The sequence below is a fragment of the Daphnia magna genome, linkage group LG8 (genome assembly GCF_020631705.1).
Source record: "Daphnia magna isolate NIES linkage group LG8, ASM2063170v1.1, whole genome shotgun sequence".
In the NCBI taxonomy this organism is placed as follows: Eukaryota; Metazoa; Arthropoda; class Branchiopoda; order Diplostraca; family Daphniidae; genus Daphnia; species Daphnia magna.
In genome coordinates this window covers 11141997-11168016 of record NC_059189.1, presented here as the reverse complement: position 1 = coordinate 11168016, position 26020 = coordinate 11141997, and the positions used below count along the sequence as shown (strand labels likewise).

Below are 26020 nucleotides of genomic sequence, written 5' to 3'. Positions count from 1 at the left end.
TAGGCAGTCCAGCCGAGTATAGGATCTGATGGTCATGTAACACGGCCGGATGTAACATCCATCACATTATTTTTTTTTTTAAAGAGAGATGTTGCGGGTTTGTGTATGCGAATAAATTGATACACTCGTATAGTAGTAGCCAATAAGGCTTCGTATACATAAAAGTTCAATATGTAAACTTTTTTTTTTATATTTCAAATCTTTTCTTATTGCTTTGGATGAAATCCCATCGGTGGCCATACGATGCGGGATTTGAGAAAAAAAACGCATCTAGATGTGTACACCCGATTTTTGCATAATATATGTATTGTCGGCGCTCTGCGGGAAAAGGAGAAGGCGATATAGACATATTCTGCTATGTATAGTTTTCTATGCATTTCAAAACGAAGAGCAACAATTCCTCCTATTTCGTTCGTGTTGAGGCTTTGTCGGCTGTTCTGCGTTTGACTGTTCTCTTTATCAAACGTATATACATCACAAATAACCAAAAAATCAAAAGAGAAATAGGATCAAAGTTATATATATGTAGGCTATAGGCTGGCAAAAGTGCGCAGACATTGGTTGAATAGATGTGTTGCAAAGGACACGTCACTCGCACAGTTTTTCACATCTCTTTTCTGCTGACTTTTCTATCCCCCCGCCCCTCTCAGAATATAGACGTACATCGTCAATAAAAGAACAGCGTTTTGTTCGTTAAAGAATTGGGACGTCATCAACACACACAGGTATATATATGCTGGCATCGACATGTATTTTAGCCCCAAATTTATACGCGACTACACATCACAAAGCCGACAAAAAACTGTCGGTAAAAGAATCTCGTTCAAGTTTAGACACGTTTGTGTATATACGAGAGACGAGTGTGATCTCTCTCTTTCGGGCTATAAAATTCTATTCCTAAATGACATCCTCTTTCTCGTCTTATTCCTTTTTTTTTTTTTTTAGTTGTGTGGCTGTACGTGTGTGTCAAGAGGCTCGTGCTATAAACTTCCGTACGAGCTGAATGAGAAAAAGAACGGGGGGCAAGGCCGGGATTGTTGAGACGCTCCGTTTCCTCGTTGAAAATCTTTCGTTTAACTTTGGAGATTTCTCTCTTTTTTTTCAACTTTTTTTTTTTTTCTTTTATTTTCTTTCCCTCCCCCTCCCCTTTTTGGATGGCAATTCTATTCTATATACTACTGTATATAGTATACATATAAATAAATACAGTTTTCATCTGTATGTGCTCTTAAACTGTCTTATTGCATTACATACTTTTTGTTGTTGTTGTTGTTGCTGTAAGTAGCTACGCTCTTCGCATTTTTTTGGCGCTTTTGGGACGTGTTCCAAGAATGTCCTCTATGTAGATATCGATAGCGCACCGCGAAATCCATACACACGGTAGGCCTACGTGATGAAGCTTTGGTTGAACAGCGCCGCCTTATACAGTAGATATATAGGTATATATAGTATCCTGTACAACAGAAAGATTTAATAAATAGGGTTGACGTGAGTGATTGTCATAAATCAAAGACGTGTAATATAAACAACAGATTTAGAAAAGAAAATGACTTGTGACTGCCAACGAATGACTGATATTATGTAGACCCCTTTCTATTCTAATTCATTTGAACTTGTTTTTTGTTTTGTTTCTTTATATGTGCTGCGTGTAGTTGGCGAACACACCCAAGTGTTTGTTTCATTTTATTGTTTTTCATTTGGATATATAAAACTTGCTGTGTAAATAAGGGTGGCCCTTCTTTCGAACGGAGGGACACTGGCTATTACACGCCGATCGATGGCACGGCTCTCCCTCTCTGTGTGTACATATCCATTTTCTTTATTCTTTGTTACCCAACCATTTCCGCTCCATATATTATTCTGCATAGCAAATTTGCTCTTGCGTTGGGCAGTCGAATCCTGTATAGATCCTGTCGTCCGCCGCCTTTTCTTTCTCCATTTGGCCAGCTGATGCGCGCGCTGCATTTTTATGTATAAGAACTGCTGTCTGTTTTGCAGGCTATATGTACGTTATATAATACATGCATAGACTATCTGCTGCACGTCTGCCGTCCACCTCTTTCGTGATCTACATATATATACGTGTCCGTTGCTGGCTATTCTATTCCCATTACAACAACAGACGGGGCCGTCTGTTGTAGCTTTAAATATAAGTGTCAATCGACGGCCAAGAAAAGAATAATGTGGTTAAAGGTGTACACATTTCAACTGCGTATATACACAGTAGATAAATTGAATGCGAAAAGAGAGTCAATAGACCATTAGTGATGATTAGGGGCATCTGTTAGCCTCAAGCGATCACGTATGATGGCCACGCCTCATCATCGGTTAGAGTTGCACCATCGTGTATAGTTAGAGACTACGTCTATATATGCACATCATGGACGCAGCGTTGATGCTTTCATCAATATAACACACACAAGAAAAGGGGGGATATCTATGATGTATTTCGTCCTCATGTTACAGCGCTAATAGAACTAATAGGCTCGCCACTCGTTACGATGCTGCTGCTGTATCTACACCAAGAAAAAAAATGATGAATGTTTTATTTATTGTTTTTATTTTTGATGCGTGTAATGTTGTTGGAAAGGGAACACTTATATTTTAGGGCATATAATGTTACAGTTTTGTATATATAGTTAAACGTTGTCTTTATATATAGATGTATAGTGGAGACTTATGTGTAACATAAGGGACAGCAATCATACAAGTTTTTGAAAACCTTATACATAATAAAACAAAGTTGGTGTTGCATTGCACGATGGTGTGCACTTTAGTCTCTGCTGTTTCGTCTATACGTGGAAATGATGGAGTTAAAATCGGATCCTTTAAGACATACATAGAAAGAAATGGTGAAAAACAAGTAAAACAACCTTTGGCTAACATTCGGTTGTTATAGGCAAGGGCGTGTAACAGTCACGGCAGGGGTCACGGTCTTTTCCATATATTTATATACGTATAGAGTCCACATCAGGTATATATGTACGAATGTATATATACATATAGATATCGGATTCATATACAGAGTGGACGTCAAAAGACGTGCAATGAAAGAATGCGTATGTTTGGTCGATGAACATGTTCAGTTTGATGGGACAAGTCATCTAACACATCTAGACTTATATATACAATGAAAATCATATGAAGATATGATCAACTTTGTTGCCTTATTTGAAATGAATTGCACTTATCTCTGCACTTGCAATGTTTGAACGTACATGAAGAGTCTACATACACACACATAGACTTTTGTCTATATAGATTTATTTATTGAAAAGTTGGGCTGTGCGGCCATGGGTTGATCAGTGCCAGTTGAGCGGATGATGAGGGCGCATGCCCCGTTCATTTATCCTCGCTCTCTTGGCAAAAGATGAGGTGGAATCCACTGTGTCCTGCCCCAACGGTGGGTGGCGTGAGAAAGGGAGGGTATCATCGACGAGTGGCCCAAGAAGGAAAAGAAAAAAAACGCAAAAAAGAGGACCTCGATTATCGTTGTCCCAGCAGTTGGTGTACGGCAGCCCGTCTGTCTGGGTAGCCCAGCAGCCAGTGCCTTCTTCTTTGCGGTGTGTGTGTGTGTGCGGTGTGTATGTTTTGTTTTCATTCTTTATCGCATCGCTTCTCTATCCCCTCCCCCCAAAAAAAGCCCTAGACCTATTATAGTTTTCACTATTGGCTAGTGTTACAAACAACAGCTGAGAAAAGTCTGGGTGAACTCATCCGTTTCTAGTATATAATAATATACACTGCGTTAGACATTTGAGGGGGGGGGAAAGAAACAGAGTCACTCATCACATCAGATTACGTCACAGGTTAGTGCATGTAATCTTCTATTAGTTTGACTCGTTTTTCTCCTATATTTTGAATGTGATTATGTGTGTGTGTGTGTGTATTTGTCTATTTCCGTAAGCCACGGGAAGAAGGCGTGTTTAGATAACGTCGAACGTCAACATTTCTAGACAAAGTTGCAGATATCCTGTGTTTACGCAACGGGCGAATTCATCTTGTTTAAGGTTATCGGATTTAGCCATTTTGCCTTTTTCTTGTTAACTTTTGTTTATATTTTTTTGGAGGGGGGGGGGGGAAACAAAACAAATAAAAGAGGAGAGGTTGGTGCTGGGAATTAAAGGATTTGTATCGAATATCCGGATATGAAAGCTCGATCGACTTTTCCTTCTTCTTCTTTTTTATTATTATTTTCTTTCCCTTTTTTTTTCTCTGTTTGGATGTAGTCCCAACGATTCAATATATCGACTGTGATTGGTTCTCCTGATGGATCATTCTCTCTTTATATAACCGTCTCTCTCACACACTGAAAATAATAAAAAAGAAAACGAAATAGAAAAGATTTAGTTCGTGGGTGTACGAACTGTTATCACATTTGCCTTAATACTCCACGGAGCAAATATCATTGACATGCCAAAAGCGATGTTGCGCAGCTCGCGAATATAACGACTGATGCATCCGTACACTGCATTTTTAGCGAACGAAATCTCCTATATATACATATAGACGTATAGGAAGACAGCATAGTCGAAACGTATATCTCTATACTATACAACGTTTAATATCATATGTATGCTGTGGATGCTTTGACAAAAGACGCAGCAGAACGAGAGGGTGTGTGTTACACGGGACACAGCACTTGTCTCCTCCCATATATATTCTCTCGTTCGCTTGGTTCGCGTGTGGCTTAATCAATAATCGATTGGCCTCACTTTCGATCCGTTTGAAGGCGAAAATCAAGAGAAAAGGCATGTGCCCTATCTTCAATCCGACTGACGCTCGCTCGTGTATCAACATCCAAGGGCGAACACAGACACACCGGTGCATCATTAACCTGCCATAGTCTAGGTTATACATACATATTCGTGTGTGTATATAGGATGCTCTCAAGTCGACGATAATCTTGAAGCGATTTGCATTGATGTTCCCATTTTACAAAATAACATTAATCAACAAAACCATGTATGTGTGTGTGTGGGGGGGAGTCTTTTGATCAACGGTTGATCTTGTAATGTAATAGATTTATTATATAGGTTTAAAATAGATAGAGCGTGTGTGTGTGTGTCTATATGCTGATGGCGAATTCATTTTTACATTGGCTGGCTAATGCTCGTTTAATGGACGCTGTGTGTGTGTGATCCAAGTCAATGGATAGGATGATGGTCGATGTGTGGTCCCGATGAACTGGCGAAAATTTTAATAGTAATATAAAAAAAAAAGGAGAAGAATATGATGGATTGTGTAGGATATAGGAGTTTTGATATTTGTATAATAACGACGGCAGACTCATCGTCGCCCGTATAAATCACCTCTCGTCCATCGTTTTTTTATGTCTACAACAAGAAATAAAAAGAGCGCAGGCATAAAAGAAAACCCATCAGCGCCAAAGCGGAAAGAAATCCGTGATTTATTTCTTTTTCCTTTTCTTTTTACATAAAGTCGTGTAGATTTTTTTGTTTTGTGTGTTTTTCTCTTCCTTTTTTCTTCTCGATTATAAGGAAAATGTGAATTTTTAAGGGTTTTTCCATTGTGTTTGCAATTTGCGAAATTCATTGCAAACGTAATATACTGCGGTGAATCGTGAAAAGCAGTTCACGCATCAGGCGTGTATAATTTCTCGAATTATGTAGCACACAAAGCATAAATGTATAAATTATAAGACGGAGATTTAAAAAAAAAATGACAAACGCATGTTTTTTCAATGTTTTTTTAAAAAAGTAATTACAAAGAAAAATGGCGGATTGAGAAGCTAACAAAAAAAGTTTCCCCTTTGTGTGTGTGCGATACAGGTGGAACGAGAGAGAGAGAGAAAACTATTATACTCACCTGGAGACGCTCGTGCTGACAGACGCCATGTCTTGCTGGCCATTGTTGGGCTTCCTGCTGTCAACGGCTTTTCGGCTTCTGATGGCTGATCCGCTAGCCCCGCCCAACATCCACCATAACGTACGGACCTTCTATCTTTCCACTCCGACTATTTAAACTTTCATTTAAAAAAAAAAGAAAAATTACAGATTTGTTTAAAAATTTTTTTTATGTGTGCCATTATTTCTTATAAATGAAATGTGGTCACGTGTCGCCGTTAAGTCCCCCTTTTCCTTTCTTTTTTATTTTTTCATCCGGCCAATAAAAACCAAAAGCCATTTGGCTCCTGGATCCTATTTCGTTTTGGGTCGTTACACACTCAGTTCCAAACGACCAGAGAGAGAGAGAGAGACACAATAACTATAATGATAATAGTCCTACAGGTTTTTGTTTTGATTTTGAAGGGCGGCGGTGGCAATAACAGAACGGAGCAACTGGACGATCTTCTGGCCGAAATCGGTGACGTCACGTCGGGCAATTTAGGCTCTTTGTGCATCTCGCAGCAATTCCGTTCGGTGCCCGTGTCCGTCAGGGTGGACGCATTCGAAGCCGCCCGACAAAAAGCCGACATGCTCGCCCGTCTTCTCCAAGATCTTGGACAACTGGACAATCAAGGCTTGTTGACTTTCTTTCATATTATATACTCGCATCTTTATATACGCTCCATTATATCTGATGACATTTTCAGTATTATAGAGGATAGACGATGATTACACTGTCTTATTTTTTTTACTATACATCGCACAGACGCAATTGGCTTGATTACTATACTTACCCATTTATTTTAAAAGATTAAGATAAAAATAAAAAAAGAAAGAAATAAAAGGAGGCCAAACTTTTCCTATGTGATTATAGGTTTGGGCTGCTGTGGGAAAGGGACTTTTTTTTCTTTCCAAGTATATTTAGGAGATCCGGCTCGACCACTTCATTTCCCTTTCTATGCGAACGGGTATTTTTAAGATAATACATTTTCTTTTTCTTTTTTGTTTTCTTTTTAAAAACATGTATTTATGTCATTTCCTACTAGGAACTAACGATTTTTTTCGCCTCCTTTTTTTTTTGTTTGAATTTTGAAACAAATGGCAAAGAATGGTAGATGCCTTGAAAATCCTGCTGGTCCACTTCTATACAACCATACATGTGACTTGAGTTAAAACTAGATGAAAAATGTATTTAAACAGAGTTGGACGGGAATCAAATGAGTTGCTACCATGGCAACCAGTGACTTCCATGATCCCGTTAGTCTACCAGCGTTAAAAAACAAATTTTAAACCTTTGATGTGAGATCAAAAGGCCGTTCTACAGCTATCCACTCTGGCGCTTTGTTTTCAGGGCCAATTCTCTTACGGGCGATTTATTTAATCGTTTCAGAGTAGGACGGATCAATAAATCCCCAAAGGAAGCCTTTGCTTTTCGTTGCGTGTGTTTGTCTTTTACATCATCCCGCCCAACCCTATATGTAAGGTGAAAACAATATATAAAAGGACCGCTGTAGAATACGTAAAACCAGCGAAGATTTAAAACTAACACAGAAAGCAACAGCCTTTATTATCTAAAGACTTAAAGAGGTTTTCGTTTAAGGGTACATTTTTAAAGGAAACTTTAGCACTCGTAGCGATTTTTATAACAGCGAGACAAATCTTAAGCATGTAATTAAACCAAAGTAAAATGTACACCACGCGTTTCCAAAGCTTCCCTTTTTGTGCTCGAGTAGCATATTGATCGAGCCATATTGTGTCCTGATGTAATAATGCTCAATCGATCGCCTCCTAAGACGCTTCTGTAGTCGTATCTGACGAAAACTCGATTAGTATATCGCCGAAATAGCTCAGTTGGGAGAGCGTTAGACTGAAGATCTAAAGGTCCCTGGTTCGATCCCGGGTTTCGGCAAACCTTTTTTCCCCCTTATCCTTTCAGCTTGAAAGTGACCACGCTTTCGCTCTTGGGTGACGTCACACTTTTTTCCTCACGCATATTACTGGAAACTTAACGTCATCTGATACGGTACACTATTGTTCGTTTTTTTTTACTGTCCAAGACAAACGGAAAACCGGTTGGCTGCATATTTTAAGGGTATTTTTGTTTTTTTCTGTGGAAAAGTCCAAAGGTGATTTCGAAATGACGTTTACGTTGGACTCGATTTAATATATGAATGTTGGTGAAGGTCATTCTGCGACGTTCCGGCCTTATTTCTTGGTTTTGTTTTAAAATTGAAAATGTAGGTCATTGATAAGGTACCATTCGATTTGCTAAGCTTACCCTTTTACGGCATGCGAAGAAAAATGTCGCAACGCATTAGCGTCCACATAATTTGCATAGTAGCTGTTGTTTGACTAATTGCGCGTCTCCGCCGCCGTTATTCAGAATTGCTCAAGTTGCTGATTACGAGCGCCGTGCGGAGCGAGCGGACAATCGAAACTTCACGTATGGTCACATTCACTAAGCCAACAGCACTCGCATCATCGGCTTCATCATCGCAATCAAACGGTCTCATTCGCGAACAAGGCAATATCGTCAATCTCCTCTTTATGGCCCACGCGACTCGTCCAGCTTCTCCTTACGCCGACCCATCCGTCAAAGTCGATTACATCCAGCAGTCGGCATCCATCAACGCTTCCATTCAACAACAGGTCCGTGGTCGCCCGTTCTTATCCATCTGTCGCGTAACACGTCTGTCTGCAAACACACGAATAAGTTGATCCATCATTTTTTAAAAACACTCACAGTCGACAACGCTGCCTAAGGCGACATCCACCAGTTCCGGCAGCGTGTTGCTGGGCAACACGGCGCTGAACGATCTGCCGTGGTTCGACGATCCCTTCCGTTCGACTCCGCAAGCGGCGAAAGGTTTTCTAGCCAACTGGAACAAGTTCATGATCAATTCGTCGAATGTCACCTTTCTCGGATGGTGGACGTTTCCGTATTACCAGTGTTCCAGTCGCCGCTGGTTGCTCACGTACACCATTCCGGTCACCAGCGTTTCTCCCACGTCTTCCACAGCTGCCGACCGGTTTGAAAACGAAAAACTTGAAATGATTTTCTTTGTCCAATCGCATTTCCTGATTTTCGAAAAAAAAACGAAATGTCTTTCTTTTTCCTTTTTGGAAACTATTTGGAAAGGTTGGATGGATTGCTTACCGTAGACGTGTCCGTTTCGTCGATGGACATCAACCAATGCGGCGACGGGCCGTCGTCGGTTGAGACAACAGCTGATCAGCAAACAATTACGCATTTTAGTGGCACCCATAAATGTCACGAGACTAGCACCGTATGCCATTTCTCTTTCAATATTTATGTGCGTGTATCAAATGTTACCTAATTGATTGATGAATATGTAGTGCCGATTCGAGAGAGGTTACGGCTGGATACGAGGTGGTTACACTTGCACCTGCTTACCCGGATATTATTCGCCGTTTTTGAAAAATGCCACTTTCAACGGATCCCACGTCGAATGTAAAATACCTTCACTATTTCATAGCTTTTACTTTCAAGCTATTAATTGTTTCATTTAACATTGATTTACCTACATACGTAGTGGCCTTTCGGAATAAGTTGACCTTCAACAGCCCAGTGTACGACCAATTGTACCGATGTCTTCCATGCTCCGCTGGATGCGACGTCTGCGTCGATGATTCGCCATGTTTGGCGCCTTACGACTGGCCCTTTAGGTTTGAATCCTCTTGACATTATTGACATCTGATGAAAAAGAAAAAAATAACAAGTATAGATGGCGTGCGATCAAAGTTGATGTTTACATGTTTGTTTAATGAGACCAGATGAAAAGAAACCTATTGACGAATGAATAAGGAAGTGCGCATTATAAAGCATTCGATAACCCGTCTCATTTACGACATGGAATTCTATTAAAAACACGCATTCGATTTTCACTAGTGTGCGTGAAACGTGTTTTCTCTCTTCATCAACGTCGTGACGAGCACGTCGTAAACCTCTAAAAATTTCTTTATTTACCAGTTTGTTTGTCATCGGCGTACTGTAATACGACCACCAGGTGCAGCTAATGACTTTGACACAATCGTTAGAGGTTAAGATTCCAGACACGGACACGTGCTGTGTTGGCTGCGTGCGGGGAACAGACGCACCTCTGCCAATAAGTCAGAAAAAGATGGGGAACTCGTTTCTCCTCTTCAGCTGAGGGAGAAAACAATCAGTTACACAAGAGAAATGAACAGTTGTGTTAAAGTTTTGTGGCTAATATTATGAGGTACGTGCATTGAGTCACGCACACCATCCACGATGGCTATATGTGCCATCATTCGATGGCGTGCGTGATTTTTACAGGTTTCCGCCCTTGTTTTCTTCTCCTCATTCTCTCCTTGTTCGTTCTTGGGGGTCGAAAGAACATCTGAAGATGAACATAGAGGGGAATGCCTTTGGAAATGGCTCTCGTCAATGTCGGTGCATGTAAAAAGAGACAAACCATTTTTAGCCAAACTTTGAATTATGCACGAAAAACTTGAATACATATCGCGTACCAGCAGTTTAGACATTCTGCACATTCAGATGAAAAAACTCGTTATTCAACTTCGTTGGCATACGTGTGTGTCCTGTATCGTCACTAGAAAACAAGTTTCTTCCGCATTGAAACTTCCTTTCTTTTTGTGTAGTAACCGAATTAATTTTGTTCATTTCTGCGTGGCATTGATAACAGGATCGCTTTATTGGCCATTTCCATGTCTTGGGTCTTGATTTCCATCGGTCTAATGGGCGCCGTTTACAAGTATCGACGCCTCAAAGTCTTCAACGTGGCCAGCCCTACATTTCTGTGTGTCACACTGCTCGGCTGCGCCATTATGTACGCAGAGGTAACAAGTAATTCAATATTCCGAAAAACAAAGGCCCCTTCTCTCTTGTGCCACAATTCTTCCAACTCATTCATCTTGTTGAGACTGTTGTTTTCGAATTAAATCAATCCATCTCTTTTAATATCCCCTCCGTCCTTTGTTTTCTTTCTTCCAGATGGCGGCCATTTTTCCTGAACTGAACACGCCAGCATGCGTTGCCACCAAGTGGACTCGTCATATGGGGTTTTGCATCACTTTCAGTTCTCTTTTAATGAAAACATGGAGGTAAGTTAACAAAAACTCTCTAGATTTGTTTAATTTGATATGCATTGAATATGATTAGAGTACACGTGCACAAATTAGGTCGACTCTCTCTCCCTCTTTTCCGTTGCTGTTTCTGTTTAAACACAATCAGATATCATTTTCACAATTTCAATTATTTCCTGGACGTTATTTTCAAAAAAAATCTAGGGTTTCTCTCACTTATCGAGTGAAATCTGCGCACAAATTGAAATTGACCGATCAGCAATTACTTCAATGGATGGTACCCATCATGCTGGTGGCTACCGTTTATCTGGGTGCCTGGACGGCTAGTGATCCCCCTACCGGCGAATTCATTTTAACCGGGCCCACCATGAAGTTCACACAATGCACTTACAACTGGTGGGACCACAGCCTCGCCATCGGTAAGACATTTTTTAAAAAACTAAAAATAGCCACGTTTTCTTATTTTTTTTTTGCATCTTTTTAAGTGAGAAAAAATAGAGTTTGCATGCCATCCTGCAATTGTGTTTGAAAGAAAATTGTGGTAATTACGGCGGTGCACACCAGTCGTGCAAAGAGATGCAGATATGATAAAAACCGTTAGGTCACTCTGCGGGTGAATGCCATCAGCATTCTTATTTTGGTTAATGAAACTTGCCATTTTGATTAAAGAACATTATTAAGCGTATCAACTTGCACCAGATTCTGCTTTTAACATTTACCGTAAGTGAATTCGTAAGCGATTTGTAAGCGATTGAAGGTTTGTTCCGGCGTCACCTCTAATCCAACGAGAAAAGGTTTTATGTAGAACAACGAACCGTTGTTAGGCTTCCCGCCAAGTCCAGTGAAGAAAGCATGTCATATCAGAAACAGAAAGAGCGTAAAGTTTCTCTAAATTAAGTTGTTGATTCAGTGGTAAAACGAAAGTGTGTCGCAGATATTTATTTGTCGTGTTTCATTCCAACAGTTTCATCGTTGCACGTGTCGTGTATTCTCATTGTGTTTATGAAAGTTCGTTTTCCACGTTGCTGAAATTTCTGGATGAAACTCGTAACAATTTCAACGAAAACTCTATTTTTAAGCACAATTGAATCTTGATGCTATGGCATTAAAAAAACAAAACAAGGAAGAAGAGAATAATAGGTCACGAGAATAATTTCAAACAGCAGTAATGATTCAACGAATTGATCAAATTTAAACGAATATATTTCAGGCGAGGTGTTTTTCCTTATGTGGGGAATTCACGTGTGCTACTCGGTGCGACGTGCTGAAACGTATTTTAACGAGACGAAACACATTTCGTGGGCTGTGTACAACATTGCCGTCACCAACATCATCTTCGCTTCATTCCAGTAAGCAAATAGAATCAAATATCATTGAATACCTGTTCATCGACTCAACTATTTTTTTTAAATGGAAAACATAGTTTGCTGCTGTTGCCAAATGTCGGGCCGGACATGAAATATCTACTGGGTTTCGTTCGCACGCAGATGAGCACGACGGTGACCATCGCCTTGGTGTTTGGTCCAAAGGTCTTTATATTTTTATTTCTAGTTTTTTTTTTTTTTTTTCGATTTCCTATCGAATTATGTAAAAACAAAATGAGAAAACATCTTCAATGTCGTTGAGTAATTCCTTGAAATAATAATAATAATTATGACATTTGGCCCTGAAATGTCAGTTTTATCTGGTGGCGGTCGGGAGAGGAGATGAACACGATGCAAGGACCAAAGCACGTGGTGTGACGGCTTCCTTCTCGTTGAACGGACTCAGCTTGGCCAGCGGCATGGGCGGAAGTTGCGCTGGAGCGGGCGGCGGAGTCCTCGTTGGTGGCGGTATGACGGAAAACCTGGAGAACAGTGGCAATCCGCCAGAACCCGACGATCAACCCGTAGACCTCTACCGTGAAAACGAGGAACTAAAAGTAAAATTCGAATGAATTTATTTATTTATTTATTTTTTCTTTCTTTATAGTACGGAATTCCCTTCTTAGCCCCCATAAAAACAAAAGCACAGCGACAAAAGCCATATTTCCATATAAAGTGTCGTAGGACAATTTTTGTTGTTGTTTTCCTTTAAGAAAAGAACAACAATAAAAAGAGGTCCATAATGGTCGGACTGGAACAAGGCGATCCGGTTTCCACGTTTGGTAGTTCAGGAGCCGAGGCAAAATCGCGGGCAGTTTGTAAAAAGTGAGGCAAAAAAAACCGTTTTTACGGTAATATTCAGTACGTATGTGTAACAACGAGAACAATATGAACCGAACTGAAAACAGCAGTCGATTCAAAAAGGGTGGGAAAACGTTTCTATTCTTAAAAACAACGGCAAAAGAAAAAAGAGGCACAAGGTTTTTCACACTCGATTTCGATATGTGAAAATGGGCGTTGCCGACACCTTAAACATCCCCCCAAAATTGCTGGAGATTTTTGCATTTGATAACTTGTGTCAATTTTTGCTTTCTTCTTTGCCTATCTAAACCCCAAAACGTTTGATTGTGTTTGTATTATTCAGGCTGAGATATCCAAACTGCTGACTGTCTAAAAACACAGACACATTTTTAAGAGAAAAAAAAAAGGGCTCAAATTAGAATAGAAAATAGAGACACACGGTATAGCCATTTGTTCTATTCACGATCGACACATGATTTGCCTTTCTTATGTGAATGTTTTCATTTTCTTTTATTTTAGTTTTTTTTTTGTTATTTCTCACGTTAGTCGCTACCTTTATACCTTAAAAAAATGTGTGTCAAACACATTGCAAAAAAAAATTTGGGTTTTTTCATTCCCCTTCAATCGACCTTCATTTGTTTGGTTGACTCCAATAGTGCGTGTCGTGCGTTTTTGTTTATTTATTTATTTTTATACCAACTCTTAAGTGTCATAAAACAAAAACAAAACACAAAATTTTTTTCTCTTTTAGATGATGTCATTTGTTTAATTCGGTTCTATTTATCTGTCCAATTTGCGATTGAATTTGCCAAGGAACAATTGCAAAAGCTGGCCGGCCACATGGAGTTCATGAAAATCGTGCACATGGGCGTGAATAATCCACACCTGAAACCGAAACCTGGCGGTTACTTCAGTCACGGCAACGTGGCAACATCGGCCGCAGCGGCGGCTGTGGTTTCCGTAGCGGCCGCAACGTCCGTGGCGACGGTGGCGGCGCCGGGAAGCGGCCCTGGATCGACCAGTCCATCGACGGCGGGCGAATCGAGTCTCTTGCAAAAACGGGGAGCTTCGCTACTCGAACCGGCCGTTGTGCATTTCAATTACGAGTCGGACGTCTTGCTGAGCCGCAAGAGCTCGTCGCGTCAAATCCAGCCCAGCTCGCTGGGCGTCGTCGTCGACGATGCCAACGTCCTCGACGATTCGCCCACCGCCGAGCTTTTACCCAATTCGGGCCCGTCAAAACTCTGACTAGTCGTCAATAGTGAGGAGGTTTGGCTATGAAAAATGAATGACGTCATTGCGTCTGTGACTGTTTCTATTGGATGTAATCGCCCGTCGATTGGCATGGCATCCGAGACGTGTGCGATGATAGTAGCCAATCCAAAGACACTGTCCTCCTCACTATTGACTCGTTGTTTTTTTTTTTAAATGTTACCATTGCGCTGACTTGTAAATAATAGAATTTTTGTTTTTTGCCATTCATTGACTAGCCGTTCTAAATTTCGCTCTTCTGTCTCATCCATTTCTGTCGCACGCGTACACACTTATAGATGTCAAAGAGAAAAAAACAAAACAAACAAAGGTAATCATATTTTGAAGGCGATTTTGTTGTTTGATTTCACGCATGTACACGCACATTTCTAAAAATAAAAAAATAAAAAATGGGGAATCGGATAAGATAGATGGGGGGAGGGGAAAACGGGGCTGTACAATCGATTCACTGACATTACATACAAATACATACAAGATCGGGAAATATACATTTAAAAAAAAAAGCGTTTCCATTGATTTTTTGTGGCGTCTTATTTCTTTAAAACACTTTTGAGAGCGGGAAATTGACAGGAGGGATGTCGCAGAGAAAGTTGTTCATTCGAATTTTCTGGAGAATCAATAAACATTTGAAGAAGGAAATAATAATTGTCGGACATGGCATTTAAGAAGAAAAAGAAAATAATAATAATTTGTCACAAATGATTTCGCTTTTCTCCATTGCTCTCTCTGTTTTGCTTTTTATGTACAAGTTTCTATACATTCAGGTAACGTTTTTCTTTTTTTTTTTTTTTCAAAATGGTGTGGTATGATTTGTAAATGTGTTTTCTGTCGTAATACTCTGTAAATCTTAAAATTTCGAATTTCTCTTTTCGTTATTTTTTTTTCTTTAAAAAAAAAGTGGAAAATTTTGGCGCGCGCGCGCGAAATTTAAAATCGCAACGTTTTTGTTTTGGAGGTAAAAAATAAAAAAAATAAAAAAATGGGCAACGGTTCGGGACCGTTGCAGAAGCTCCGGGGGAAAAACATAATGTTCAGTAGACATACATCTGCTTGAGTTGATCCCTTAGATGTTGTGGCATAACATAAACATCCTGTAGATAAAATATAATCGTATCACTTCATACATCGTATCATTCAAAAAAGGCAAAAGGAAGGTGGGGAATGAGCACTAATGACATACCTTGTGTTGCTCCTGGCCCCGTAGTCGAAGAATCACGCTACGAATCGTCTTACGCCAAAGGCTCGGTTTCTGTCCAAAATCAATTGCACTCCAGGCATCCTATTTTTTGTTTTGTTTTGTTTTGTTTTTTTCATTTTGAAAAAAACAAAAAAAGATAAATTACAATTAAATAATCGGCATTTAATTATTCCTTAAAAAAATAGGAAGAAAAAGAAAAACCTTGGCCCACATATTTTAAAAACGGCTTATCTAGGCACTTTATCGGTCAGAGAGCACAATCCAAAAAAAAAAACTAAAAAATAAAGCAAATAAAACATCTCGTCTAACATCGAACGTGACATTGTGGTCATTGCAAATCAGACTATCGTATTGGAATGAAAATGGCGCGCAAGGCCATCGTTCAAATAAATTAAAAAAATATATATTCCAAAAAGAAAAAGTTAAGTTTTAGAAACGGGAAAGGAAGCAAGGATCAAAATGTTAGAAAGAAATAACAAAACAAACAAACAAACAAAAAATCTTACCTGGACTTCCTTATTGAATTGGGCGATAGATGCAGCGCTTCCGGGATCGCCACTGTGAGGACAAGCCGAACAGTCTGAAGATGGCGACGTAGACGCCACTTCCGCGTCAGGTGTCGATAAAGCACTGGACTGTCTCTTGCGTAACTTACTAAAAAAAAAAAAATAAAATAAAAAAAAGGGCAAGAAAACAACACGACACATAAAAAGGAAAAACGTTAGCATGTCATTTACAAACATAGTTATCACTCAGACCCTGACAAAATACATTTCAAATCAATTGGCTTTCAAAGGTGAGCAAGTGATGTGTGGAAACCAATCGATTCAGCCACGCCATTTTCTCTCTGTCGCTCACTTTCAAGGATTCTTTTCTTTGAAAAGAAAAAAACAAACAAAACGCACCTGTAATTCTCGATGGACAAGTGCCACTGATGCTGCACGTGACACCTAACGAGCGACTCTAAACGCAAGAGTTCTCTGCGAATCGAAGTGCTATTGCTTGCGGCCGATGATGAAAGCGATGAGGAAGAAGAAGAAGATTCGACAGTCGGTGATATATCTTCTTCTCCTTCCTCATTGCCGGGCTCTTCTTCTTCCAGCATCGTGGCTACTTGTTCTTGACAGTTGAAGGCTACTTTCTTTGCAGTCTTTGATGGACTCATGTCGATTGTTTTTTGTTTGTTTGCTTTAAAAGCCTGGCTTGATTACAACGTTCAAATGTGAAAATCAGCGATAATGGCGGATAAGTAAATAGTCTTGAACGAACACCAATCGTACGGTGATTGGGACAAATGTGTCAGTCGTCGATAAGCAGCAACGCTCATTACGTGAATCGGCAAACGAAGGGGAAAAAAACAAACAAACAAACGAAACAAAATGGCAGATGAAAGAACAAATGAATTGTGAAGCCAATTGTCTCTTTAGGGAAATTGAGCGAAATGAACTGAACAACTCGAGACGCTGACTGACCACCGACTATTGAGCGTCTTTGTCTCTTCTTATCCCTTTTTATCAATAAAACCTCTGCTCATTAGTGCCGTAATTCCGCGTAAAATGCGTCTCATCTTTTCAATCGCAACTGCTACACTCTGACGGCGGCTGAGTTTTGGCGCCCAAATGTCGTTATCGATAAATAACAGGAGGAAAATAGGTCACATGCCAGAGAGGGCAGCAGTGGCAGCAGCAAAAAATGACTCATCCTCACCTGATGTAGACGGTTATGAGGATGATGGCAACAGCGGCAACAAACATGGCGCCAAATACAGCAATGATATCGATGACTGTTTGAGCTGGATTACCAGGTGGCTGGCCAGGGGGAACTGAAGATTCGATAATTTCGTTTTCTAAAGAAATTAAGAAAGGTATAATTTTTGTTATGTGTGTTTTATTTGGAAATTAGAAACATTGGCTGGACACAGAAATTCTGACAATAGGTGGGGTTTGCTCTTCAATGAATAAGGCAGACGACAAAAGCAAAATGTCTGCCAGAGGAAATCCGCGTCACTTTGTGCAATATGGAAATTGTTTAATTCAATTGAGCAATGTAATAATGTGACAACTGACAGGATGGCGCATTCTTAGATGCATTTCCTCTTTGGTTGCGACATCACGTGAGATTGAGTCGGATTGACATCTCGTTACGTTTGAACATAAGGACCCTTTTTCTGGGTTTTTTTCTTCGCGACTCGTGATAACCTTGTAAACATCCCCTTGTTGTTATGGGGCAGTGATAATAGTTTTCTAACCTTTGTTCTTAGAGATAAAACAATTTCATTTCCCCATTCTTTCTAGGCTTAATTATTTCCATGCTGTCCATGCTGAGTAACGTCAATCAAAGATGTGCAAGTTGTTAGCTATTTTCAAGCCTAGGTGGAAACAGCGAACCAGGGATTGGGTCAGGAATTTCCCTGCATGCTAAGCGACTGGTACTTTGATGGGGGACTCACCTTCGAAACTCTCCTCTGTGAATCCTCCATAATCCAGGGACTGCCCCCCAGAGCCTCCAATCGTGCCATTGTGCTGATTGTGAGATGACAGGATGTAACTGAGCGCGTGAGCGCTAGGATGATGCCCGCCGATAACTCCGCTGCTGGCATCCACCGAACGTAGGAATGTCGCTATCGTCGTCGCTATGACTCCCCTGTGGTACGTAGGAAAAACAAAAGTAAAGAAAACAATCGATGATTTTTCGTTTCTCTGATGAAATCATTTGTTTTATGTAGCGGCACGTCAAGGAAACAGTCATCTTTTTAACAAGCCCTATTCACCTGTTCCATTGTCTTTACCGATCAATTCAGCCCAAAAAGCAATGAGTCAAAGACCCTTTACCGCTTTCCCTGAGTGTTTTTCTACCCAAAAAACGCACACAAACTCCCCTTCCAAAAAAAAAAAAAAAACTGAATTTCCCTTTTGAATCCACGTTTCTCGTGAAAACACATAGCATCCATCTTACCTACAAGGAGAATGACCCTCATCATACACCTGACCTCAATTGACCTTCCGTTCTCGCTCTCTCTCTCTCTCCCTGTCTCTTAAGATTAGCAACAAACAAGTACTCCCATCAGCGAGGGTATACGAGAGAGGGTGGCATGGTGGCAAGCAAATATAACGAGAAGTAAAAATCCTTGAAAGTGCGTAGGCTACAACGACCGGGCCAATCAACTACCTTGTCCAGCAGCCATAGAAAACAGGTAGTTGAATATCTCTACCTTTTTTTTTGTACTCTTTGGCTGTGTACCATCATTAACTTTCTTTTTCAAAAATTCTACTCACATGATGATAGATTCCCCGGAATATCAAATACCGACGCCTCCACTTCTCACACACAATTTCTTTTTTTTTGCCGGGATCTCGGTGTGGGTGTCGGACTCGAGACACGCGAGAAAACTGCGCCCCGTCACGTAACCAGAGCACGAAAAGGACGGGCAAAGGGGATAATATATATATACACGTATATATTCAATAAAAACACCTGACCACATGACGGCAGAGTAGAAGAGAAAAAAAGCTTATCATCTCTACCTTAGGTAAGTCTGATTTGATTTGTGTTTGTTTAGAACGTTGTAATCTCTATCTCGCTTGCATGTCACTCACACACGCGAATGAATTCGACTGTTTATGATCAAGTTCCTATGTGACTGATAGGCTGCACGGGGATGAAAACACAAGGGTGTCGTCTGTGTTACAGTTATTACGTTTATAACGTTAGCTTAACAGTCAGACCTAGTGACTAGGGGGGGAGAGATATCAATTAGAACGAAATTTATCAAAGAAAAAAAGGGGGCGTTGAAAATAAAATGTTGGTGGCCGACTTGTCCAGTCGCATGGACCAAGTGGTGAGGGACCTTGAAGGTGAGCTCCGGGCCTCAGGTGGGAGAAGAGGGTTGTAGGTTCTTCAGGTGTATGAACATCTCTGCCTCGGGGACAGTCTGTTGCCTCTTTTTTTCTTTTCATTTTCCAATGATGTTAAGCTTTTATTTTCAAGGGGGTAGTGGATAGAACGAGGCAGAAGCAGCGAGAAAGAGAGAGAAAGAGAAAAGATTTTGATACAGGGTCAACTAGAATGTCCTCAAAAAGAGGGAATGAAAAATTGATTTGTCTCTTCTTCTTCTTCTTCTTCTTCTTCTTAAAAAAAAAATATGAATTCCCAAATAGGAAACAAGACACACGTTCGACCTCGGCCATTACAAAATAATAATAATAATATTGGCTATTATTATTACTGTTTGTTTTTTAAATTATTATCCCCCTGAATAAGAAGCGTTTTACCCTTCAGCTGAAACGCTTTGTGTTCTATTCGAAAAGAAACAAAAATTGAATGAAAAGGACATGTCCATAACTCCTTTGATTTGTTGAGTTGGCATTATGAAACAAAACACCAAAAAAAAAAAAAATGTTTGATGGATCTACGTACGTCCACCTACGTATGCGTACGACCTACATGCTGATGGTGACTGTCCATTTTGCCAAAGAGGAGTCGCAAAGCAAAAAAAAAAATGCGTTTCTTTTTCTTTCTCTTGTTGTGAAAAGGGAAACAAACGTCTTTTTTTTTTTTTAAATTTAGTATTGGCAGAGACACAATGAAAGCTGTGCAGTCTTGTGTGTGTGTTCTTTCCTTTTTCTGGCAACGGGTTGGCATGAAATTCGAGATAAGAGACGAATGCGATGGCATCCAGTTTCGCAGACGACAAGCATCTCTCGAGGAGGTTTTTATTGAACTTTTTGCCCGTCTGTTAGCTAAGAGAGAAAGAGACTGGAAACAGAAAAAAAACCAAACAATTTTAAGTCTACCCCAACTGGGAAAAAAAAAACTGTTGAGAGAAAGCGGTAGCGGACATGTCGTGACTTGAACTTTTTTCTTCTTATTTTCACACGTTTCGAATTTTTTTTGTCAAGAAAAACGGACGAAAGAGAAAATTCCGCATGTTCTCTTGAAATCGATTTCAAGATCCAAGTGATTTCGCACATTTTTGTTTGTTTTTTTTTTGTTTTTTTAAATCTGAATATATTTTCATTTGTGGTTGTGCATGTTAAACAAGAGGAGAGGATGGGAAGTGGAATGGGAACAAGAAGAACAAAATCAAAATACCTGGAAATGGAATGCGTGAAAATAGATCGCCGGCGTCTTGGCCGGCTCACTCTTGACGCTTCCATTTTCTTGTGTGTGTGTTTGTGTGTGTGTGTGTGTGTCCTGATTAGGCGTTGATTTCGAGATAACTTTTTTTGTTTTGGTTTTACCCAATCGAGGGAAATCTTGCTTTTCTTTTTACGAAAAAGAGGAGAAAAGAAGAAACATATGCGCGCACTGATGTGTTTCTCTTTTGTTTTGCTCCCCACTCTTCCCCCCGTTCTTTCAGAGTGTGTGTTGACGGTAGGTCGTATTCGATGCACCGAAACACTCCACTTTCGAAACAGTCACTTCACTTTCGCCAATCAGATGTCCAACTGTTGACCGATCGGAAGTTGATTGAAGGCTGTCCTCTCTTGTCTTCTGTTTGTTGCAACTGGACAAACGGTTTTCATTGATCGCCTGCAACACAAGGGAGAAAGAGAGCCATGTGGTGGTGGTCTGAATTGGACCAGCGTTAGACGGTAACTGAACAGCCGCAGCTAAACTCTCTCTCTCTTTGTACGAGTCCGCCACACGACAACAGAGTCCAGCAGTGAGAGCTGCACATATCCAACCCTCCTCACTCCCACCCGACCCCTTGTCTCTCTCTCTCTCCCTCACACACACACACACACACACACACACGGGAACTTAACTAACATAATGAATTTAGAAAGAGCAAAAAAAGAGAAAAACAAAGTTCACGCATCAGTTACTATATCCGTGTGGTACTGGAAAAAAAGTACTCGTCCGGCATTCCAATGCCTCACGAATGACGTTACATAGTAACCGAACAAAAGGTAAATTTAATAATTCAGAAGAAAAAAGAGAAGAAAAACGGAAGTGACCATCATGCATTTATCATTGCATGTCCTCGTCGATGGAATGGACGACTGCCACACGCACAATAGTCGACATTTTTTAAAAAAAACTTAAATTATTTTAAACATTTTATTTCACATTTTTGTCTTCTTCTTCTTCTTCTTTCCTTGTTAGTTATTGTCGTGTGACTGAAGCTCAAACGTTTGTTAACGCTGTGCGGCTCATCCTTTTCGAAATGGCTCTACAGCAAATGACCAGTCAAATGCTTGTTCGAGGTCGATGATATTCGACACTGGACGTCAAGGTTCTTCCCATCTTCTTTCTTTTTTTTATTATTCTAGTTTCGTTTTTTTTTTTTTTTTTTATTTTTATTTTAGATTTTATTAAACACACATTTTCGGCGAAGCTTGTAGGTCGCCGAAAATGTGTTCTCTTGGTCTGCTGGCAGTGTGCATGGCTTTGTAAAGGAGGGCATCAGCCGTTTCTGACCTGAACCTGGAGCAACCAACGCCCCCAGGCTGAAGATGTGTAGTTTCAAAAAGAAAAAAGAAAAAAAGAAACATCACGCACTCGTGACGAGAAAATGAGGGAAAAACAGAAGAAAGAAGATGGAAATGAAAAAAAAAAAAAAAAAAAGCAGGTAAAAAAATTTATTAAACGCCTTTTTTAAAAATTATTTTCGGAGGGGGTTTCTTACAATTTTATTAATTTATTAATTAATTTCTTTATTTATTTTATATATTTTTTATTTTTTTTATTTTTAACTCTGAAAAATTTCACGCTGTACAACAGGTGAGTACTCGCAATGTTTAAACATCCGGTTGAATTAAGTTTTTTTTTTTATTTCGGAAACGTAGAATTTTTTTGTTTCTTCTTTTATTTGCATAGAGGATTCACGCACACACACACACTCACACTCACATACCAAAAATCGTTGCGTCATTATTTTACATTGGGCTACTGACAAATGAGCAACGCGCTCCATTGCGATTAATGTGACTGAAGCCTGGCGCGCGTCAATTGTGTGTGTGTGTGTGTGTGTGTGTGTGGTCACACCTGACTGTATTGCGCAATGTACGGGCTGTATACCAGATTCAGCCGATTATTAATTTTATTTTATTTTTTCTGTATGTTCAAGCGTGAACAGTGTTGAACTGCATACATCGAAGTTGGTGGGGCGCCAGAGTCTGTTTGCTCAGCACTGAAAAATGTGTGAGAACGTTCCAGTATGTAATGAATTGTAACATTTTATGTTTGTTGAAAAGGGAATAAGATTTAATTGTTTATTATTTTTTTTTTTTTGTAGGCACCTTATTTCGTTACGCAGCCACGTAACGAGTCTGGCGCAATTGCTAATTGGCCAGTTGCGATAGAATTCCAGATAATGGACGTTTCTTTTGACGGAAATTTGTTTGACTTTGAACGCCATTGCGAATCGGATACGAACAAAATCTTGCGCACTTTTCTTTTCATCATTTTCTTGTTTTGGTTTGTTGTTTAGCCAATAGGTGATCGAAGAAATCATCAAACGCGTGTGGAAACCATCTCGTTTCACACACAAAAATCGACGCTTGTTATCGGTCAAGACGATTGCAGTTGGCCACGATCATCACGTCCTTCCATCGAGCGGTTGGCAACTGGGTGCGCAGTTTGGCCGCCCCAAAGATGATATGCCAAACGGACATGAAACAATAAAAGCCACGTGCGCGCAAGACTCACGCGAGTGCAAGTGTCGATCGACGTGATGAGCAACAATCACTTTCCTTTACGCAAGACATCCATCCTCCCTTGATTTATTTGATCGCGAGAGAAAACGAAAGTGAATATTTGGGACCTTTCAACAAGATCCATTGTTCACAATGCAAGGCAATGTGTCAAGAGTTCGGTCAGTTGATGGCCGAATGCAAAGACACGTTCATGTCGCAATACTCGAAACAAACAGTTGGAGGTAGTAAAACGATTGGCGCGATGAATAACGCCCCCCACCCACCAGTACGAGTGACTAACAAATTGTGTTGAAACAGTGGATCAACACTGTTTTCTTTGATTCGCTATCAATTAGCGTGCGAATATCGATGGCCTCTTTTTGTTCACGGCGCCCAGCCCAAAGTCGGGAGGTTAACGACATCGATGGCTGAGAGGCATAGAAAAGAGTTGATTTGTTTTGTTTAAACCGCAAAATGACACAAAAGTTGGCCACCGAGTTCTTTCTATGTGCATAAGCGGCGCTCTTCGTTTCTGCCAACGTCGAAAATGGCCATATTTCTCCTGCCCCACCTTGAAACATTTGCAAGCAAAAACTCGCAAGTGGGTCACAAAGACATTGAAGAGTCTGCGTCTCAGTTTGTAAGGGTTTTCCGACACGCTATTTTGACACCTGATTTAATATATACACACGCTAATTCGTTTTCACCTGAACTCCCACTAATGATGGAACGTTGTTATTAAAATAGGGGGCGAGGGGGGGGGGGTTAACAGTTGCCTTTTTTATTTAATTCTTTTTTTGGGGGGTTCTTTCTGGCTCTTCTGGTTGAGCACAGGAAAACACCCAACGGGACCGATATACGAATGGAGGACTTGATTTGAAAGCGGATAAAACCGGTTGCATAACAGGTCAGTTTTTTTTCTTCTGTTTACATTTTCATTAGCGCAGATTGTTACATTGAATCTACACTAGGACACGTGTAATTGAACTATGCATAATGTGCTATTTTAATTATTATTCTGCTGTCGATTTTTTATTTATTTTTTGCCATTAAAAATGAACGAATCAATTGAAAACTAGTGGCGTATTGAATCCCCTCCCACTCCTTTTTTTTGTTGCTTGCAACATATCACGGAGAAAGAGCCACTTGAATTTCTACTCGCAGGATTCGGGACATCCTTTTTCCAAGGGAATCAACTGCACGCTGTAGTGGGATTAGTATACATACAAGTGACGCACAATCAAAGAAAAAAGAAAAGTAGATCGTGGATATCCGGTTGACGTCATTCGTTTGACCAAGCTCTAAAAGTGTTCAATTGCACATTCACAAAGATTTAATTGATTCCTTCTTTGTTGTTTTTTTTTTTCGCAATATTTTCCCCTACGGTGTGGGTCATTGAAATGAAAAACCTTTTTTTTTTTTGTTTTGTTTTGTTAAAGCATTGACAACCTAAAGAAAAAGAAAACAACTTTGGGGATAACCCACCACACAGGCGCATGATGTGAACAAGAAAACGGTGAATGGGAGTGTTTCTTATGTTTGACGTAGACTACACGAAATTGCTACATCCTTAACGGGTTATACGATCAAGGATACGATCAAAATTCCCCTTTTTTTTAATTTTTTTATGATTTTTTTTTTATTATTATTTCATTTTCATTTGAAAAATGTTGCGTACAAAACACGTTCGCAATTGCACCTTGCAGTCTGCGGGTTCCAAAACAAAGAGAAGTCTATTATATCGTTTGTCGCCCCGACCGTTTTTCTATTCGGTGTGGGGATGACCCACTAACCGTCTTCAAATCACCACCAGAGGGTCTTTTATTTATTTATTTATTTTATTATATTTTTAATTGTTAGGGCTTGAAACCACTACTGGCAATTTTGTTTGCCATTGGTTTGTGTGATTATTGTTTTTAGTTTTGTTTTCTTTTGCTTCGATAGAGGGGTCTCGATAGACCTGGTTCCCAGACCACAACCAACTTCGAGTTCATTATTCTGGTGCTGCATCGATGAGAAATTTCCACTTGTTTTTCTTTGTTTTTCGTTTTTTGCCCCCTTCAAAACCTTAATCCAGAAACCAAAAATGAAAACAGAATACGGTGTGTCTCATTATATATATATAGACAGGTATGGTAATCCCGCAAAAGAAATGAAAATCGAATTATTATTTATGTATCTATTCTTGTGTGGGTAGACCTACACATTTGACGTAGACGACGAACAACTCCGTGTGTGGGGAAGAGAAAGTTGTTTGCATGTGTGTGTGTTGTTCGTTTACCCCGCTAGACTACAAGAGTATAGTGCAGGATATATAGACGTGTAAATCCATCAACCGGGCGGTGTTATGCACGTTCGTGATTGGCGTCCCTGTGTGTGTGTGTGTGTGAGGGTTACATAGAGAGAGAGGAACGATGTGTATAGGATTTGTGTTCAAGTCTCCAACTGGCCCCTGGATAGGAAGTTGGAAGCGGGACTCTGAAGGGCTCGTGTCAACCGGCCAATCACCTTCCTCTCTCTCTCTCTCTCCTCAGCTTTCTTGCATACGTGCTCTTTTCCTCCTTTTTTTTTTAAGTTTGAAATTATTGTCTGTAGCAGAATACGCACATTCACCATGACTATATAGCTATCATCGGAAAGAAAGAAATAATAATAGCAGGTGTTTGCGAATGAATAGACTGTGCAACGTGTATAGAGGCGGGTCTTTGGACTCGTGGCGAATAGGAGGGTCGTTGAGCATATAACAGACTTGTTCTTCTTTTCTGTTTTGTTTCGCGCAGTCATTCATTGTGAAAAGAAGTTAGCCGA

At 40.1% G+C, this 26020-nt stretch overlaps 2 protein-coding genes, 2 long non-coding RNA genes and 1 other non-coding gene across 8 annotated transcripts; 4 read left to right on the top strand and 1 right to left on the bottom strand.

Annotated features, from left to right (window-relative positions):
• Positions 1–5814: 5814 nt before the first annotated feature.
• LOC123475629 (probable G-protein coupled receptor CG31760) lies at positions 5815–14866 on the top strand. The gene is made up of 14 exons (XM_045178616.1): positions 5815–5949; positions 6273–6483; positions 8233–8498; positions 8595–8878; positions 8989–9136; positions 9207–9321; positions 9404–9536; positions 10538–10691; positions 10846–10955; positions 11142–11356; positions 12148–12286; positions 12361–12466; positions 12616–12858; positions 13916–14866. Exons 1-14 carry the CDS (start codon positions 5857–5859, stop codon positions 14348–14350), a joined length of 2652 nt encoding a protein of 883 aa, XP_045034551.1. The 5' UTR covers positions 5815–5856; the 3' UTR covers positions 14351–14866.
• Positions 7686–7758, top strand: Trnaf-gaa. The gene has a single exon. It is a non-coding gene; the product is annotated as a tRNA-Phe (tRNA).
• LOC116929226 lies at positions 14689–21206 on the bottom strand. 3 transcript variants are annotated; one of them, XM_032936384.2, is made up of 6 exons: positions 20664–21206; positions 18022–18215; positions 17280–17418; positions 16079–16226; positions 15555–15653; positions 14689–15465 (listed from the first exon to the last, which is right to left on the bottom strand). In XM_032936384.2, the coding sequence occupies exons 1-6, from the start codon at positions 20726–20728 to the stop codon at positions 15406–15408; spliced, it is 705 nt and encodes a 234-aa protein (XP_032792275.1). In that variant the 5' UTR covers positions 20729–21206; the 3' UTR covers positions 14689–15405. The 3 variants fall into 3 exon arrangements, with proteins under 3 accessions (XP_032792275.1, XP_032792277.1, XP_032792278.1); XM_032936386.2 differs by lacking the exon at positions 20664–21206 and adding an exon at positions 18848–18946; XM_032936387.2 differs by lacking the exons at positions 17280–17418; positions 18022–18215; positions 20664–21206 and adding an exon at positions 16478–17050.
• Positions 17313–22047, top strand: LOC116929227. Of its 2 annotated transcripts, XR_006651005.1 has the most exons (7): positions 17313–17436; positions 17509–17773; positions 17867–18220; positions 18612–18765; positions 18858–19101; positions 21681–21810; positions 21884–22047. It is a non-coding gene; the product is annotated as an uncharacterized LOC116929227 (long non-coding RNA). The 2 variants fall into 2 exon arrangements; XR_006651004.1 differs by having other exon boundaries at positions 17509–18220.
• A 138-nt stretch (positions 22048–22185) lies between these two features.
• Positions 22186–23060, top strand: LOC123475628. Its single transcript, XR_006651003.1, has 2 exons — positions 22186–22732; positions 22813–23060. It is a non-coding gene; the product is annotated as an uncharacterized LOC123475628 (long non-coding RNA).
• Positions 23061–26020: the final 2960 nt, after the last annotated feature.